Source organism: Enhydra lutris, unplaced genomic scaffold, assembly GCF_002288905.1.
Source record: "Enhydra lutris kenyoni isolate GAN:26980312 unplaced genomic scaffold, ASM228890v2 scaffoldscaffold26, whole genome shotgun sequence".
NCBI lineage: Eukaryota > Metazoa > Chordata > Mammalia > Carnivora > Mustelidae > Enhydra > Enhydra lutris.
The window spans coordinates 4,802,110-4,820,751 of record NW_019154110.1 but is presented as its reverse complement, the minus strand read 5'-3'; the positions used below and the strand labels follow the sequence as shown (position 1 = coordinate 4,820,751).

At 44.6% G+C, this 18,642-nt stretch overlaps 2 protein-coding genes across 2 annotated transcripts; both read right to left on the bottom strand.

Moving 5' to 3' along the window:
- Positions 1 to 4,879: 4,879 nt before the first annotated feature.
- On the bottom strand, positions 4,880 to 9,889 carry LOC111151501 (uncharacterized serine/threonine-protein kinase SgK494-like). The gene is given in 12 exon segments (XM_022509523.1): positions 4,880 to 5,475; positions 5,885 to 5,995; positions 6,131 to 6,219; positions 6,304 to 6,393; positions 6,504 to 6,531; positions 6,812 to 6,852; positions 7,013 to 7,117; positions 7,344 to 7,413; positions 7,792 to 7,860; positions 7,979 to 8,062; positions 8,155 to 8,400; positions 8,809 to 9,889. Coding segments are annotated over 12 exon segments (1,212 nt in total). The 5' UTR covers positions 8,866 to 9,889; the 3' UTR covers positions 4,880 to 5,253.
- A 1,160-nt stretch (positions 9,890 to 11,049) lies between these two features.
- Positions 11,050 to 17,278, bottom strand: LOC111151436 (protein KIAA0100-like). Its single transcript, XM_022509440.1, has 12 exons — positions 17,252 to 17,278; positions 16,241 to 16,340; positions 15,832 to 16,014; positions 15,357 to 15,478; positions 14,711 to 14,866; positions 14,504 to 14,625; positions 13,201 to 13,381; positions 12,451 to 12,537; positions 11,727 to 11,837; positions 11,451 to 11,586; positions 11,217 to 11,347; positions 11,050 to 11,127 (listed from the first exon to the last, which is right to left on the bottom strand). Exons 1-12 carry the CDS (start codon positions 17,276 to 17,278, stop codon positions 11,122 to 11,124), a joined length of 1,362 nt encoding a protein of 453 aa, XP_022365148.1. The 3' UTR covers positions 11,050 to 11,121.
- Between the last annotated feature and the right edge of the window lie 1,364 nt (positions 17,279 to 18,642).

The following is an 18,642-nucleotide window of genomic DNA, read 5'->3' as shown; positions in this document are numbered from 1 at the left end:
CTTCCAGCAGCAAATCAGGAGAGATATGGAAGGGTAGATGAATGGGAAAATACCATTTATAAATAGGTAACATAAACAAAATGTTTATTGGTGGTGTTTTGCATAATTTTTTAAATTTCGTTTTTCAAATTATAAAAATAATAGATGCCTGTTATAGCAAGTGAAACAATGCAATGCAAAGATGTATTAAAGGCAAGCCTCCCCCCCATTCTACCTGCCTGAGGTAATCAATAGTGTGTACACCTTTGTAAAAAACATATGCATACACATTCAAATTCTGTATGTCTGTTTACACACACATTTTCCTCCCCCAAATTAATATGTAGAATGGTGTCTCTGGGATTGAGGGGCTAGTATCTTTTTTTTTTTTTTTTTAAACTCCACTTGTACTTACTCCTTTCTTCCATTTTTTTTCACGTTCTCTCACCACACACATGGAGGAGAAAAATGCACTGAGTTCTTTACAAAAACGGCATCACTTCTTACACTTCTGCATTTTTTTTCTTCTCCATTCAATATCTTGTATGGAGCTGCTTTTTTTTTTTTTTAAGTGAACTTGGCTCCCAATGTGAGGCTTTGACTCACAGCCCCAACATCAAGAGTGGCACGCTCTACCAACTGAGCCAGCCAGGTGCCCCCTGTATAAACAGCCTTCTATGTCAACCGATACAGATGTAATTAACTTATTTATCACTTTGTATTCCTTACCCTTTTTTTAAAAAATGGGTTTTTTTCCTCTGTTCTAATTTGTCAGAGTTTCGTGTGATAGACCTTAACTCATTACAAGCTTTTTTTAACTCTGTTTTTGTCCATTGACTTTTATTAATGGCATCTTTGGCCCTACATATAAGACTTTTATTTTTAAGGTTTTATTTATTTATTTAAAAGATTATATTGGGGCGCCTGGGTGGCTCAGTGGGTTAAAGCCTCTGCCTTCGGCCCAGGTCATGATCCCAGGGTTCTGGGATCGAGCCCCACATCGGGCACTCTGCTCAGCAGGGAGCCTTCTTCCACCCACCTACCCCCCCACCACCTCGGCCTGCCTCTCTGCCTACTTGTGATCTCTGTCAAATAAATAAATAAAATCTTAAAAAAAATTAAAAAAAAAATAAAGTTTTGTATATGATATGAAGTAGGGGTCCAAATATTTAAAAACACTTGTACTTTTATTTTTTAAGTAATCTCTATGCTTAACGTGGGGCTCAAATTTACAATCCCAAGATCAAGAGTCACCTGGTCTACCAACTGAAACAGCCAGGTACCCCAACACTTGTAGCTTTTAATTTTAGGATTAGACATTACTTATTTTGTAAAAATCCAAATACATAACCCAAATCAGCAACTCTGAGAAGTATGTACCAGGCAGTTCTAAGTGAACTCAAGGATGAAACTGTGGAATTAGTAGCTGTGCTACAATGACTGATGTGTGTATAATGTGTATGATGGGAGTACTGAACAAAGGAGGCAGTGTGACAGCTGCTAATCAGTGAAGCTCCATAAACCAGCAAAATTCGTGGAAAAATGGTATGTTCTCAGAATATAAGCAAAACCAAACTATAGGGAGTAAGGTAGCCTGCTTTTTTGTAAATAATCATTCCTGATCAATCTATTAGAACTCATCATAGCGGTTCTATCAGTTTGCTAGGGTTGCTATAACAAAATACCACAGACTGGGTGGCGCAAACAATAGAAATTTATTTTCTCACAATTCCGGGGGCTATAAGTGTGAGATCAAGATGTCAACAGAGCTGGTTTCTTCTGAGGCTTTCCCATTGGCTTGTTGCAGATAGCTGTTGTCTCCCTGTATCTTCACTCCGTCTTCCTTCTCTGTGTGTGTGTCTGTGTCCTAATTTCTTCTTTATAAGGACACCAGTCATTGGATTAAGGCCAACCCATGACCTCATTTTAACTTAATTACATCGTTAAAGACTATCTACAAATAAAGTCACATTCTGAAGTACGGGGGTGAGGGGTTAGGACTTCAACATATGAATGCAGGAAGGCAGACTGTAGTGAAGACACAATTCAGCTCAAAAGAGGGATTAATAATGCAGTGAATATGATTTTATTTTGAAAAAGCTTTGACAAGATTTTTACACTGAAGGCTCTATTTAAAGAAGTAACTAAGGAATTGTGATTACCAATTCGTTAAATTAATGAAGAAATGAACAGATCGATATATGGTAAAGAAATTCAGAGGTAAGAAACAATGAGTAGAATTACAAAGACACTTTTCTAAAAGACTATAAGGATTGGTGTTAAGATGAATCTTACATATTTAGAAAAGATAGAAGGGAGTACAGCATAAAATATCCATACTGATAGCTATATCTGACTTCCTCTAGGTAATGAAAAAACAGAGTTAAGAGGTGATATCAGGTGGTATATGAAAGTATTTTTAAGTGGATTTCATGTGGGTAAGTACAATATATTATATTTATAGGTCAGTGATTTTAAATGGGGGTGGAGGATGGCAGGAAAGAATGCCTTCCAGGGATAAGCATATCAAAACTGGGGGGTGTAGACAGTGCTTTTTCAAATTATACTTTCTGAAACTTTGATTTTCTGTCACTCCCTCCACTCTACATTGATAATCACTACTACAATGCTCCACTGATTAAAAATGTCCACATTTGATAAATGATTCAAATTACACTTATATGATTATGGTCCCAAAGCTACCTAATATTACCTAAGAAAGGGACCCTAGAGACATGTCAACCATGTCCAAAAGACCTTCACCCAATATGCTGGTTGTGACCAGAGAGGCTATATAATGGTAGGTGACCTGAACATTAACACTGGACCAGACACAAAGCATCATAAAATCATCTACAACTGCCCTTTGAAAAAGCATCACAGAACTCTGAAGCCCAATCCCCTTCAATCAAGAACCAGTGATTATAACCTCCTCATTTTATATATAGGAAACTAAGATCCAGAGAAGTTCAAATAACTGTGTAAAGACTCTGAGATAGTTATTGGTGGATCTAAGCACAAGTCTAATACTCTTAACGAGTTTAGAAACCATTAATTCCTATTTCTAGTGTTCAGGGTTTTTATCCAATATGCAGTTCTGGTCACTACAACTTTTACAAAAAAAATGTAGGAAAGCTAAAATAGTATCTAAAGAGAAACAAATGAGATAAAAGGATTAATGTTACATTTTATTATTCATTTAGAAACAGAAAAAAAGAAAATAAAGGTAGCAAAGATGGATCCAAGAATGTGGCTAGCATACAAAATATACAACATGAAGTCCTAAACACTTGCTGGAAGTGGACTACAAATTAGGCTTTAAGTGGCCTAGCACTGATATAAAGAGAAAAATACAGTCTGTTGAATATTTAGTGTCTTTAAGGTAAAACCAAATAGCAATTTAGGAAAAGCACAGCTGGGTCCAGAGGAAATTTCTCCCATGCATCCTTAAATTGAACATTATGAATTATAATGAACACCCTTTATAGTATATCCACAGCAGTTAAATTTCATAGGGATTTTCCTAGATTGCCAAAGTATAATCCAGAGAAAGCAATTTTGCAGAGACCAGTAAAATGCCAGCTTTATACAGGGAAAATCTGGCTTAGTCCAGGGAACAGAATTAATAAACACATGTATACAGGGTGTTCCAGACTCCTTTTGGTCTGTAAAGAGAGATCAGAAATAACTGAAGAATAATGAAAATGAAGTCTTTGAAGGGCTCCTGGCTGCCTCAGTCAGAAGAGCGTGCTACTCGTGATCTCAGGGTTGGGAGTTTGAACCCCTCATTGGGTGTAGAGATTACTTATATACATAAATTAAAAAAATTTTTAAATGGTTTTGAGAAGTTTAAGAAAAATGAAAAGAAGTCAGTAAACGCCAGAAATACATACAAATTTAAGGTCCAGATGATTTACCTTTTCCTTTAGGAAAAGGTTCTCGAAATACATCTAACCTTAAATCTGAAGGTTGACGTCATGCCTGTTAATCCCTTGGTTTGTCCATCAGAATGTGAATCCTAGGTTTTCTAGGAAAATGATCAGTTTAAGAATCTTGTCTTTTGAAGAGGTTTTGTCTTGGAAAAAAAAATTCAATAGCTATCCCAATCAGCCCTAGAAGACATTTAACCCACATTTGTTTCAGTTCCTATTCCTCACATTTTAAATTCACTTTTGAAATTTTTAAAAATTAGATTTGTTACGGACTGGCTTTGAGCCCCCAGGTCTTATGTTTTAACTGCATATTTAGGGGTTAAAATGCCAGCTTATGGGGCACCTGGGTGGCTCAGTGGGTTAAAGCCTCTGCCTTTGGCTCAGGTTGCGATCCCAGGGTTCTGGGATGGAGCCCCACATCAGGCTCTCTGCTCAGCGGGGAGCCTGCCTTCCCCACCCCCCCTCCCCCCCACACCTGCCTCTGCCTACTTGTGATCTCTGTCAAATAAATAAATCTTTTTTTAAAAATGCCAGCTTATGAGACCTTTGAAAAACATTCATATTGCTTCCAACAAGCCTATAAATAGCACCTTAAGGTCCCATGAAGTGTTAATATTGCTCAAGAAAGGAAATATGGCAGGGGTGCCTGAGTGGCTTGGTCGGTTAAGCATCCAACTCCTTATTTCAGCTCAGATCATGAATTCAGGGTCGAGAGACTGAGCCCCATGTCAGGCTCTGTGCTGGGCATGGAGCCTGCTTAAGATTCTGTTTCCTTGGGGCGCCTGGGTGGTTCAGTGGATTAAGCCTCTGCCTTCGGCTCCCGTCATGATCTCAGGGTTCTGGGATTGAGCCCTGCATCAAGCTCTCTGCTCAGCAGGGAGCCTGCTTTCCCCACCCCCCCATCTCTCTGCCTACTTGTGATCTCTCTCTCTCTGTCAAATAAATAAAATCTTAAAAAAAGATTCTGTCTCCTTGTGCCCCTCCCCTCTCGAATAAATAATGAAAGGAAATATGGCAGAGGGAAGGAACAGGAAAAGTAGAATAAGCCTCTGGCTGAAAACTTCAGGTATGAGCTTTGAAGAAATGAAGCAAAGGAAAAGGTTGACACTCTGATATGAGATGTTGAATTGAGAGGTGGGTTGTATTAGAGGGTGGGAGGGGTCAGGAATTGTGGCTGCCAATAGCAGCATGCCCAAGATTTGAACTCTGGTCCAAAAAGTGTAACAGAATGGTAAGAGGCTACGGATTGAAAACAAACCAGATCATCAAAGTGGTCGTACTGAGTTGGCAGTGGAAGAAATCCTCAGGTTCCCAGATGGGCTCAAATCTATAGTAGAGGGGCTCAAGCAAGGCTGGGATGGACCAGGTAGGACTCCAGGTTACAGTCAAAATCCTTGAAAATCATGGACTCCGATGGACTGGGCTGAGTAGCTTGCGCCTTCATGACAAAGTTCACTGGCTGCTTCTGTAGGAGCTCTGGGTCAAAGGCCACACCCCGAAAGAAAGGGTGGACCTGGAAGTGATGCAAGTAACGCAGACGCTGGAGGGGATTCTGGCATAAGAGCTGAAGGCAAATAGAGCATGAAGGGTGAGGAACTGGAATGGGAAGGGGGCTAAACAGAAAAGCTGGAAAAGGAGAAGTTCATCAAGCTATGGAGAGCAGGAAGAAGAATCCTAAAGAAGATTTGAAAGAGAGAAACAGGCTGATTTCGGGGCAAAGCTAGGAAGAAAGGCGCTGTATTGGTAAGAGAGTAGCACTGGCCCTCTCTCTCAGAAGTGACCTGTTATGGATGGGGAGGATAGATGAAAGATGAAAAACTCAGAACTGGAATTTATAGTGCTGGTTAGAGGGCGAGTGGTGAGGTGGTACTTGATCAAGTTGGAGCACACGCCCACCCTGGCCAGATTATTAGAGGAAAGGGGAAGTATCACTTCAGTGATAGGGATAGAAGGAAAATAGTGTTCACCCTTACCTCATGGAGCAGGAGTGAGAGCCCCTGGTTAAGAGAAGCTGGGATCTCAGAACCATAGTGGGTCACACTTGCCAGCATGGCCACATGATCTCTCTCTGCAGCCACTGGGAACTGAGTTGGGCCGGGTTAGGGCGGGGGAGACACAGTATCATTGGTTGGTAGGAGTGAGGCAAGATTTCCTAAGGTCTTTTTCCCATTACAGGGCAAAGCTCCTCTCTTTGCTCAAAATCCCTACCATTCTCTCACCTTCCCAGTTGCCAGAGAGAAAAGCAAGACACCCAAGGACCACCAATCAGCAGCGTGGTTGTAAGGCCCTCCACTCAGGACCTCTGGGGCTAGATTTGAAAGACAGTTGTCATTGACATCAATCAACTAGACTCCTGCCAATGCTTACCCACCAGCTTTAGCCCCTCTCTCACCCATGTACTGAAGAGTGCCACAGATAGTATAGGCTCGGGTTCCCTGGGACAGGCGGCGGGACAGACCAAAGTCTGTCAGTTTCAGATGGCCTATGACAGATAAAGCAACAGCACCACTCTGGTCCTCCCCTCATCAGCCACAACTTATTCCCAAACTGAGGGTCCTTTCATTCTGGGCCTAGGAAAAGAAAAGGACTTACCTCGTTCATCCAGAAGGATATTCTCCATCTGAAAAATCACAGGTGAGAAGTTATTAGTCATCCTCTTCCTTTTTTTTTTTTTTCCCGTCCTCTTCCTTTCAACCCTCTTCCATCATGTATACCTCCCAGCTGAGAAACATGCCCTATTCAGTATTCAGGCCTATACATTGATGGCCCTTGCCCAAATCCTTAGCACTCCTGAAGGCCCCAAGGTCAGCTCTTCTCAGCTCCCTCCCCCGCTGCCTTCTTAGATCTGTTGGAACTTCTGAGGCCCCACTTCAGACAAAGAAAAAAGCACTTAACTCTACCTTCACATCCCGATGGATGATGCCCAAATCATGGAGATAGCCTGCAGATGACAAGAAGTTTGGGGTGTGCTAAAGCTCTCCTGTAGTTCCCATCCCATTCCTATCCCTGTTCTTTGACCTCCAGAGTTAATATCAGATCTCTTCTCTGCCCCTCCCTCTCAATTCTTCCCTCATTTCCATTACCATTCTTGTTTCACTTACATAGCACCAGAACCAGTTCAGCAGCAAAGAGGCGGATGGAAGCCTCAGCAAAGCAGCCAACAGAGGACCACAGGGAGTACAGATCTGTACTGCAGTAGCTGCACACTGCAAAGTACCAGAAGTCTAGGCAATGTTTGGGGTTACTATGCCTGGGCTCAAGGCATTTTAGGCCTCTTGCCCAAACGGATGCCACCCGTTGTTCCCTCTCTTGGGAGAGAAAAGTGCTCTGAGAAGGGAAACAGAGCAAAGGGAGTACAGGCCAAAGGAATGGGTATTCTCAGGTGGGGAGTACAATAAAAGGGTTCTTGGGAATGAGAGGCCCATCACTCACTAATGAAGAGGTGCCGTTTTCCCTGCCAGCTGTCCCCCAAACAGTGTACAAAAGGATGGTTGATCTGTCGCTAGGAATGAAGAAAACAGGAAGTTAGGGAGGTAAAATGTCACTGAGAATCAAGGCAGCCAATAAGTCAGGATTTACCTAGTTCTGCAGAAAAGGAGCTGCTGCCCCACCTCTCAGTTCAGGTGAACTAAGTAGGGATTTCCTGCCTGGTAATTCCAAAACCAGCACGATACTGAGGAACACACTATGACATGCTGGAGAGATTTCCATGGAAGGGTCTAGAATTAATTGCTGATAACTACTTTTCCCAGGATCTACTTTGGTTGAAGCAGAGGGAGTGGGCAGAACCAGGAAGAGCAGGGCAGTTGGGACAGGAAAGGTACTTTGTCCACCTGTGGTTTACTTCTTCCTAGGATCCATTCCTGGGCTCTGTGCATACCTGGATGCTAACCTCCTCTTTGCACTGCCTCAGGATGTCCCTCTGTAGGACCTTTACCTTGGGCACCACCTATAAAAGGAGAGGAGTGGTGACTCCCAACAGGTTGTTTATGCTTACCAAACCTTTCTGAAACCAAGATTGGAGGCAGGGACTAGAGAATGATGTGGAAGAGTACCTAGGTCCCTACCTTCACTGCAAATACTGCTTTCTGGCCACAGTCTAGCACCTTGAGGACTGTTCCGAAGGAGCCTTTAGCTACAAGGCCTAAAATCTGTACAGAGAAATGGAGAATAGCACAATTGAAACTCTGGCCATTCTTAGATGTCTCCCCAAGACTGAGACCCCTTCCAGGGACTGACCTACCTTCAGCTGGTGATGCCCCCTGAGGGGCCTAATGGGAAATTCCGGCAGAAAAAGGTTGACGAACTGAGGCACTGGCCACTCAGACAGAGGCTTCTCTGTTAGCAAAGGGGCCGGTTCCAAGGACTCCTGGTGTAGGTACTGATGCCCCCGTAGTCCCCACAGCTCTTCCACACCTGACCTGGTAGTCCCCACACCTGACCAGAGGCTCTTCTAGCCTCGGACCCAGGGACCCCGGATGCTGTCACCCTGCTGAGAACCAAGGGAGCCACTCTAAACCTCTGCCCTTGAGGCATTACAAGTTCTTCCCATCTTAGAAGACATACCCTCAAATCACCTTAGGGATCCATTTTTGAGCACCAGGCAAAATTGTCATTGCCATTACCGTTGCTTTGGGCCAAGGCCTAAATTTCCTGGACATGATTTAAATCCTCTAGGAAACCAGTATTTGGATATTTTTCCCCTTGAGGCATCAGAGATTCAGCCTGTGGCTCTTGGTATGGAATTGGGGTATTTTCACAGCATAGCCTACTAGTTCCCCTCCACGGTGGGCATCACTAACATTCTCCTCAGTTCCCTCCTAAGTCAGTTCCCAGGCCTTAAGCCCATGCCCCCTTTACCTCCCCCTAAACAGGCTACCAGAGCCCCACAGCCTACCTTATGAGAAGTAGCCACCGGGGCATGTTGCCCCTGCCGACAGCTCACTGTTCCCATCCAAAGCCTCTGCCTCCTCTCCTCCTGCTAAATCTGCTGTCCTAGTTACATAAGCAACCCCTGCCCCTGATGCTATATTACACATGAGCCCCGCCTCTTCTCTGCTATTCATGACTGGAGATGCAAGTTGATGCAGCCAAACCCCACTCTTATCCCCAAATTCTATCCTCCCCCCAACCCCAGTTATGAATAGGCTGAGCCAGCAGTAAAATGTGTAGAGACCTATTAGGAGGCCAGTGTCAAAGCAGAGCTGGGATGTATCTGTGATACAGTCTCACAGAGGAGAGAAGAGGTCATCCCCATTGAAGTGGTAGCTAGAGGATATGTCTTAGGTTGATGGGGAGGGAGAAACATAGGTTGAAACCCATGCATTTAACACACCAAAAAGAAAAAAAAAATCAAATTTAAAATATATTTTTTTTCTCTTTAAGTCGTTTTCTTACCATTCTCCAGGGCATACCCCAAGGGGACACATGGCCAGCCCTGGCATCTATTGCCATCTTCCCAAGTGAACTTGGCACAGATTGAGAAGGGGCTGATTTCCCCCCAGAACCCTAATACCTCTCATACAAGGCAGTGGAATGAGGAACAGGAGATCGACTCCTCCCCTCAACTTTCTAACACAGAGGGAGAGCAATTACACTTAGAAATATATATGTATATATTTATATATAGGTCTATAAAAATTTATCACACTTGATCAGAACTGTCCCTCCCACCCTTTCAGTTGGCCCCAGTGGAACCAGATCCTAGTCCTGGGCCCATTCCCTGGGTCTTGCTCTCTTGATGCCTCTCTGGCCCTTGGCCTGCTGATCAGTGTGAGGTAGAACTCAGCGTTATTATCCACTGTATTCTGCAGGGAACAGGCCAGCTGCTAAAAGAGCAGTGCCTCTCTCCACAGTACCCTGTGGGCTCCTGACCCCCCACAAATCCTGATAGGTAAAGGGAAGCACCTCCCACCCCGCAAGTCCCTGGGGCCCAAGCCAGAGTCAGATCCTGTACTGCCGCCACTCTTGGATGCTGGATCACTTGCGCCTCCCAAAGATGGACTTCTTGCCAGGGTTCTTGTTGCCCACACTTAAACCGATGAGGAGCCGGGCTTTCTCCTCCTCTTCCTGCTGTTGCATGTTGAGGTCTGATTTAGTTTCTAGCTTTCCCCGGACCTCAGACCCTGTTGCAGGCTTCAGCCTTAGCTTCTCTTTGATTACCTGATAGGTTAGAGAGGAGTAAAAGGGAAGGTAAATATTAGCAGTACAAGCAGAATAAATCAATGTGAACAAGTCAATAAAGATTTATTAAGCTTACATGAAGGCACAGAGGGGCAATTCAAATTATAAAATGATCTCTGCTTTTAAGAAGCTTACAGTCTAATTAGAACCCACTCTGAACCTCAAGTTGTGTCAGCCCTCAGTTTCCTAAAAATCAACTGTTAAGATATACAAAATACTCAGTAACCATCTAATTTAATCATCTGACCAAAGTCACGGAGCGTGTAGGGATAGAAGTTGCTCACTTCATTCAGCTGCCCATCCCCAAAGGCTGCTTGTCCTACATATGTCCTACAATGAAATGCACCTGAGCACAGGATCTGTTTGCCAGCCCCTGCTAACCAAACCTCCACAAACTCTGCCGGCATACCTGGGCAACCAGGGCTTTGCGGCTGTCCCGCTTGACGGCCATGGCAAAGTCGAGCCATGTCCAGGTGTTGTTGTGGTACTCCAGACAGGGCAGCACCAGGTTAAGGTCACCCCAATCCACACTGTTCTTCTCACCCTGCAAGAGAAGGTGAGGGAGGGGACAGAGAAAAGAAGAATCAAAAGATATATCAGCTGCCATTTTTAGTTCAAGCCATACCTGAGTCCGAGCCCAGTGCTTTCCTACAGTAGGAGTTCAGCTACTGATTTCCCTTTACCTCATCCTGTAATGGTACTGACTCCCGAAGGCAGCAGAGGGAACAGCAGGTTACCACCCACAGACCTGCTTCACAAACTAGTAGACGGTGGTGCCTAACTTTAATCTCTGATCTTATCTGGTTCCATTCCCCCCTGTTCTAGAAAGTACTGGGGAGAAGCAGACCTTGTAGCTGACGCACAGAGGAACCTGTGGAATCTTTATGTAGATGAACGAGTTGTTCATGGCAGCTCGCTCTTTCATCTTGTCAATATCATCCACAGGGTGCTAGGAAAGGCAGGAAAGGAATGTGAGTCCCTGAAACCATCGGAAGAAACTTAGGACCCCAAACATCTCCATCTCCTTTCATCCCTGGAAAAGAATGAAGAAATCCCTAGTGGGGCCAAACAGGGAACCCCAGGACTTTCCCATCTCTCCGCCATTAGGGGCATGTGTGGTACCTCAGGTACTTTCCGAAATGACCTCCTGACGCCAGAACTCCGATTTAAGCCTTGAGCCACACCCTTCCCAGCGCCCAGTGGTGCCGCATCATCCGCCGCAATCAGCTGCCGAGGCTTCACCACTGGAATCCCTACGAGAAAGCGAGCATACCAGCTGCCATCCTCTTTCTGAAGTTTTAGCTATCTCGGGGCCACTACCGCAGTCTTCTGGAGCTCCACCATAAAAGTTCTCACCAGTAGTCACCAGTTTGGACTTATCTTCTTCATCTCCAACCTCATCATCTTCCACACTTCGGCCAGGAAAGAAAAAGCCCATTATTCTATGGAAGAACTGGTGTGTCAGCTGGATGGTGAGAGGCACCACATTTACCTAAAGAGGAAAAAGGCTGAAGAAGCAATTAAGCTCAGACATCATCCCTCAGTTTTACCTACCCCTAATGTAGCATAGTAACACACAGATAGCTTTTGAGTGCCCTTTGTTTCTGTATCCCCAAAGGACTGTATACTAACCTCAAAATGTTCCTTAACAGAAATACCCCCAACAGGGGGCCGGACTTTGCTGAAGAGGCGAAGGGCCAGCTGTCGCCCAGACTGGCAGGAGCTCTGGGGCCGCAGGACTACCTACAGGATAATGAGTGACAAATCAACCCACAAGTCTGTTCAAACTAAGAGAAAAAGCAATGGTCTTGCTAAGCCAGGCAAGCTTTCAACCTCTCAGATCACCACACTACCTCCCACCCTGGATTTATGTGAAAGGGCCCTTACAAATGCCCTGTGTTAGGGGGCACCTGGGTGGCTCAGTTAAGCATCTGATTCTTGATTTCCACTCAGGTCATAATCTCAGGGTCATGAGATCTAGCCCTGTGTCGGGCTCCACACTGAGCACAAAGTCTGTTTAGGATTCTCTCTTTTCCTCTCCCTCTGCCCCTCTTCTCTCTCTCTTTCAAATAAATAAAATCTTACAAATGCCCTTTTTTTTTTTTTTTTTTTAAAGATTTTTTTTTTTTTTATTGACAGACAGAGATCACAGGTAGGCAGAGAGGCAGGCAGAGAGAGGAAGTGGAGCAGGCTCCCTGCTGAGCAGAGAGCCCGACGCGGGGCTCGATCCCAGAACCCTGGGATCATGACCCGAGCCGAAGGCAGAGGCTTAACCCACTGAGCCACCCAGGCGCCCCACAAATGCCCTTTGTTAGGAAGCATGAGAATGGGGGAGGAATGGGGAAATAAGACTTGCCTTATAGACCGCATTGGGGAGGAGGTTGTTCATAGTGAACCAGCCCAATTCCAGAAGATGTTCTGCTGTGTCATCAGACTTATTCACCTATAAAAAGATTTCCCACCACCCCCCGACCCAATATACTATAATTAGCCTTTCTCAGGAGCTTGCCAGAGAATGGCTACATTTCCTATTTTTAGGTTCTCCAAATGTCTAATCCCAACCTTTGGCATCTCTTTCAATTTCATACAATCAATTCACCCTCTCATCCAGTGTTTCTCATGGGCACTACTGGCGAGGGCACGGTTGGCAAGGATGCTAAGTGCCAATAGCACTTCCCACAGTCACTGTGATATTTAAAAAATGGTCTTACATATTTCCAAACTCCCAGGGGGAAAAGGGTGTGGAATAATGAATCATGTCCTTTCCTCCATGCCATTAGTTACTTATTGCTGGAGAGCTGAATGTCCATATAGATTTAACAATTCTATTCCAAGCTGGACTTGGAAGATGACTTCCCTCTGGGCCATATTTCTAGGGATACTCTTATTCAGTGAAAGGAGCATTTGATCAAGCTCATCTATATCTGTGTAATTTCAAAGTACAAACAATTGTGTCTGAGGAGAACTATGCTCATGTCTCGATCATCAGTAACATCATCAGTAATCATATAATAATTAGCTTCTTTGTGTCTCTTTCTATAAGACTCCTGAGACAGGTCAATGCCTCTCAACACAGCTTGCCTTTGTATGACTGTATACCCGATACCTTGCTGTAGAGGAACCGCTGCAGCTCCAGTTCAGCAATTCCTAGCTGTCCGTCTTCCTCTGTCAAGCGCCATCGTGCCTGAGCAAAGTAGAACTCAGTGCGACGGACAACACTCACATCTTCTTGTTGCTTCCGCAACTCCATCTTATTGGCCTGTTGCAACTGGAAGTCCTTAAAACACCTGCAGATGGACAGGAAGGCCAGAGCCAATAACGGTAACAGCATTTCGGTTACGGTGGGGTGGAATGCTCTAGAATGATGCAGGAGGTAAACCCAGAGATGGACCTATTTTGGAAGAGGTACTCCCTAAATTTTTTCCGCTGGATTCACTGCTCCTCACACCTGGAGCCTGGGAGCTAAAGCCCATCTTTTAGTTCCACAGCTGCTGCTGCTTTTTTTGTTTTTTTAAGTAATCTCTACACCCAGTCTGGGGCTTAAACTCATGATCCCGACATCAAGAGTCGCTCTACTGACTAAGCCAGCCAGGCACCCCCCGCAGCTAATAAAATATTCTCTGCCCGGGATGCCTGGGTGGCTCAGTCGGATGAGCCACTGCCTTCAGCTCAGGTCATGATCCCAGGGTCCTGCGACTGAGTCCCACATCGGGCTCCTTGCTTGGCGGGGAGCCTGCTTTTCTCTCCGCCTCTGCCTGCTACTCTACTTGCTTGTGCGCACGCTCACTCTCTGACAAATAAATGAATAAAATCTTAAAAAAAAAAAAGTCTATGCCCACTCATAAACCCCTATGATTGTATCTGCTATTGTGCTCCTTACTGATCAACTTCAAGACATTTTATTGTCAGTTCACCTGCACATAGCAAGGCCACAAAAGTGATCTTTCCAAACCATTTGGTTTTCTCCTTTCCTAAGAGGAAAGGAGAGGAAAGGCTCTAATGAAGAGCCAAAGGAGGGGGTCTCTTATTCTCAGTCTTTTGGCCAAGTCCAGCCAGGTTCATTCAGGAAGTACCCAAATCTATATCAGCCTTCAATGATGTGCACGAGACCCAAAGACTATCATTAACATGGGCAAGGAAGGGGCGCCTGGGTGGCTCAGTGGGTTGAGGCCTCTGCCTTTGGCTCGGGTCATGATCTCAGGGTCCTGGGATCAAGCCCCGTGTTGGGCTCTCTGCTCGCGGGGAGCCTGCTTCCCCCCTCTCTCTGCCTGCCTCTCTGCCTGTGATTTCTGTCTCTCAAATAAACAAATAAAATCTTTTTTAAAAAAAAGAAAAAAAACACGGGCAAGGAAGAGAGATCAACCCTAGCTGGGGTACCGGAAAGAGGCAGAGAAAGAACGCTGTGGCACCTGATGAGGATATTAAGTTCTTCGCTTTCCAGCTGTAGACTGGCCTTCTCCTGGTTTAGCTGCAACTGAAGCTTTTGGTTCAGGTCAAGCAGGTTCTCATTCTTACTGTCATCCTGCAAAGACTAGGGATCCAGGGCAGAAGAAACTGAGAGGAGATCTCCCTTGTCCTAGGAGAACACCCTCTCCTCAGACTGCCCCGGTAACTACCTTCATGATAGAATATATCTGCTTTTCCAGCTGCCGTATCTGGGCCACATGCTGCCGCACAGCCTCCTGCAAATGTAGTATGCTACTGCGCTGTTCCTCAGGATTGCTAGAGATCTCGAGCTGGAACCTGACCCGCTGCTTCTTCTCACTATGCTCCTGAAGCAGCGGAAAAGGTAATGAACAAGATTTTTTAACAGATATGTCTTGCAGTAAAGTGAAACAGAAAAAGTGACAAGGAATATGGATCTCTTCTAGAAAGCTTACCTGTATCTGTCAGCATTAGTAGCAAGTGTAAGGGGCAGGCCCATGCAGAAGTAGTAAAGATTTCACAGTAAGCCAGTCCCACAGGGTAGGGATGGAGGTGATAGTGGGGACTAGTTACTGATTTCAGAGGTATCAAAGTGACTGAGTAGAGAACTGACCAAGAAAAACAATCAAGTAAACAAGCTCTACAGTCTCTGGAACACTCAAGACCCTTCCTGGATAAGTGAAATTTCAACAGCTGCTACTGATTAATAGAGGATGTACCAATCACAAGGCCCTTTTTCAGTCTGAATCATGGCTTTTCTTACTGGACTCCAAATAAAGCACAAGGTCTATGGGTTCCTGTGAGGCTAACTGGCATTCTATAAAGGACCATGCTCACCTTCCGCTTAGGTTCTACGTGGAGCAGCAGGTTGTTGACAATGTCCAGGATCATGGCATACTGAGCCGGGTTGGTGGAGATTTCCAGCTCATGATGAATAAGGGTAAAGGTATCCACAGCCCCTATGTAATTGTTAGCAGCTAAGTAAGAAACTCAAGGTTCTCTCTAAATACCTACCCCATCTTTAAACCCATACTTGGAACCTCTCCTGTTAACCCCATAGAAACAGCTTAGTGAGATGTTCATGGGTAGAAACATGTTTGCTTATTTTAGAATCAAACAATTCCCATTCATTCCAGTTCCCTCCAAGAGCACACTTCAGCCTCTTACAGCAGACCTTACATAATGCAGAGCAAAGTAATGTCCAGTGCACAGTGGGACTTCTAATAACACTACTGACTCAGAACCACGAAGGAAGCTACTACTTTCACAAGTACTGTAGTCCCCTTCTAAAAGCCTTTCAAGCCCTGAATACCTTCCTGTTTCTTTAGGAGATCTTCCTTTTCCTGGTTCTCATGGACCTCAGGTGGTTTAATCTGAGTTGCCAGCTCAGGATCAATGTCATGGCTGTAACTGATATAGTACATTCGGCAGCTACAGCGTGAAATGATCCGCTGGACTTGCTGGGCTTGCTGCGCTTCAGCTGGCTGGTTCCAATCTGGGAAGAAGTGGGAAAGAGATAAAAGACATTCTCAATAAAGGTACTGTAAGAGCTAGGAGTGATGTCTCTGGCTACATGTGATGTCTAGGGAACTCTATAGACACTTGCTTTCAACCTAGCCTAACACAAAATGGTCCCACCCCAGCATATGTTAATCTTGAGAGTATGTACGAAAATGCGCCTCTCTTCCTAACCACATGATGGGGAATAAGGGAGCGCTGACCTGTGGTGGTGGTAACCATGCCTCCCACTGCCTGCCCGCTCTCCATCAGCTCCTGCACAGAATCCAGACTACGCTGCCGGTGCTCCTCGATATTCTTTACCTGAAGACAGAGATACAGGCACATTTAACTCCTGGCCAACTGGGTCACAGACCTCTAAGATGCAAGCAGTTATACTTACTATTCAGACTTCCACTGCCTAGAATAGCCTAAGGATCTCCCACGGTAGAAGACATACGTGACTCCCTCCTGGCCCAAACCACTCAAATTCCCCAAAGCCAAATGATTTACATGCACATTTGCCAAACCTGCAGGCCTGAGGCCAGAAAAGCAAGCTAGGTTAAAATTAAATCCTGTCCTACCTCACACCTATTAGGATAGCTACTATCAAAAAAAAAAAAAAAAAAAAGAGAGAGAGAATATACCAAATGCTGGCAAGGGTGTGCTGAAATTGGATCCCTTGTGCACTGCTGGGGATGTGTCAAATGGTATAATGGTACTGTGGCAAATACTACGTCAAGCACAATTCCTCAAAAAGTTAAGAACAGAAATACTGTATGATCCAGCAATTCTACTTCTGGATATATACACAAAAGAACTGAAAGCAGGGTCTTGAAGAGATTTGTATATGTTCATATGGCATTATTCACAATAGCTAAAATATGGAAGAAACCCAAATATCCATTGGTAGATGAATGGATAAGCAATATGTAGTGTATACACAAACACAAATTTAATTCTCTCACAAAAAAAAAAAAAAAAAAAAAAAAAAAACAATTAAACACAAAAACCTTCTTAACTTAAATCCCATTTTTAAGCTGCCTTTTCTCTTTCCCCTCCCATCAAGAAAAAGATAAAGAAGCCTATATTTCCCGCCTAAAATTATCACATCTAGTGACTCCCTACCCCACTACACTCAGTCTTCTTCCTCACCATTCCACCAAAACTTGTTTGGTTCACTAAGGACATCCTTACTTTCAAATTCCACAGACATGTTTCAGCTCTTGTTTTACCTGACCTATTTCATAATCGATCACCATGTTCTTCTTTTAGAAACTTCCTTTTCTTGGGGCGCCTGGGTGGCTCAGTGGGTTAAAGCCTCTGCCTTCAGCCCAGGTCATGATCCCAGGGTCCTGGGATCAAGCCCCACATTGGGCTTTCTGCTCAGCAGGGAGCCTGCTTCCTCCCCACACCCTCTGCCTGCCTCTCTGCCTACTTGTGATCTCTGTCAAATTAAAAAAAAAAAAAAAAATCTAAAAAAAAAAAAAAAAGAAACTTCCTTTTCTCAGCTTCTGGGACATGACTCTCTCCTTCATACACACGCCTCATAACTTTCTGACTATTTCTTCTCTTTATCCACAGGTTGTTCCTTAAACTGTTGGACTCCTTTTGGTTCATCCTTGGCCTTCTTTATACTCTAATCCATTCCCTAGGCCTCGCCTTGGGGAACTCCACAAAAACAGCTACTACTACGTGGATGAACTTTGTCTCTCTCAAGTAGATTATTTTCCCAATCTCCAGACCCAAAAGCCTGTGAAAAATCTACCAGAACGCTCCATAGTCTACCTGAAATTTAGTTTACATAAGGCTGACCTCACCATTTTCCCTGTCCCATCCCACCAAAAATCTGTTCCTCCTCCAGTTTATGATCCTAGGGCCGGGGGATTGGGAGGGCAGCAAATGACAGCCTGTGGTTCAGATCTGGCCTGCCACCTGTCTTGGTAAATAAGCTTTATTGAAATACAGCCATACATTTATTTACACACTATCTATGGCTGCTTTTGAGCTACAAAGGCAGAGTTGAGTAGTTAAGAGAGTGACAACATGGCCAAAAAGACGAAAGTACAATATTGTACTTTATGGGAAAAGTGTGCCACCCCCAGTTCTAGAAGGTATCATCATCTTTCCAGCAATTTAGAGATGACCCTTCACTCTTCCACATTACTCCTACACCAAATTGGTCACCAGGTTCTATTACTTCTATTTTCTAAATATGTATTCAATTCATCCAGTCCACCCTTTCCTTTCTAACCCTTCTATAATCGCCATTAGTTCAAGCCTCCAGGCCTCTTGTCTACTTCTCTAGTCTTGTCTCGTCATTCTTTTTTTTTTAAGATTTTATTTATTTCTTTGACAGAGACAGATCAGAAGTAGGCAGAGAGGAAGGCAGAGAGAGGAGGAAGCAGGCTCCCCGCTGAGCAGAGAGCCCAATGCGGGACTCAATCCCAGGACCCCTAGATCATGACCCGAGCCAAAGGCAGAGGCTTTAACCCACTGAGCCACCCAGGCGCCCCTCTCCTTGTCATTCTTGCCCCATATAGCTTCTATACTGAAAAGCTACTTCCCAGACTCCAAACCTGCCAAATTCCATATGAGCAGGGCCTTGTCTTGTTCACCTGTGGCC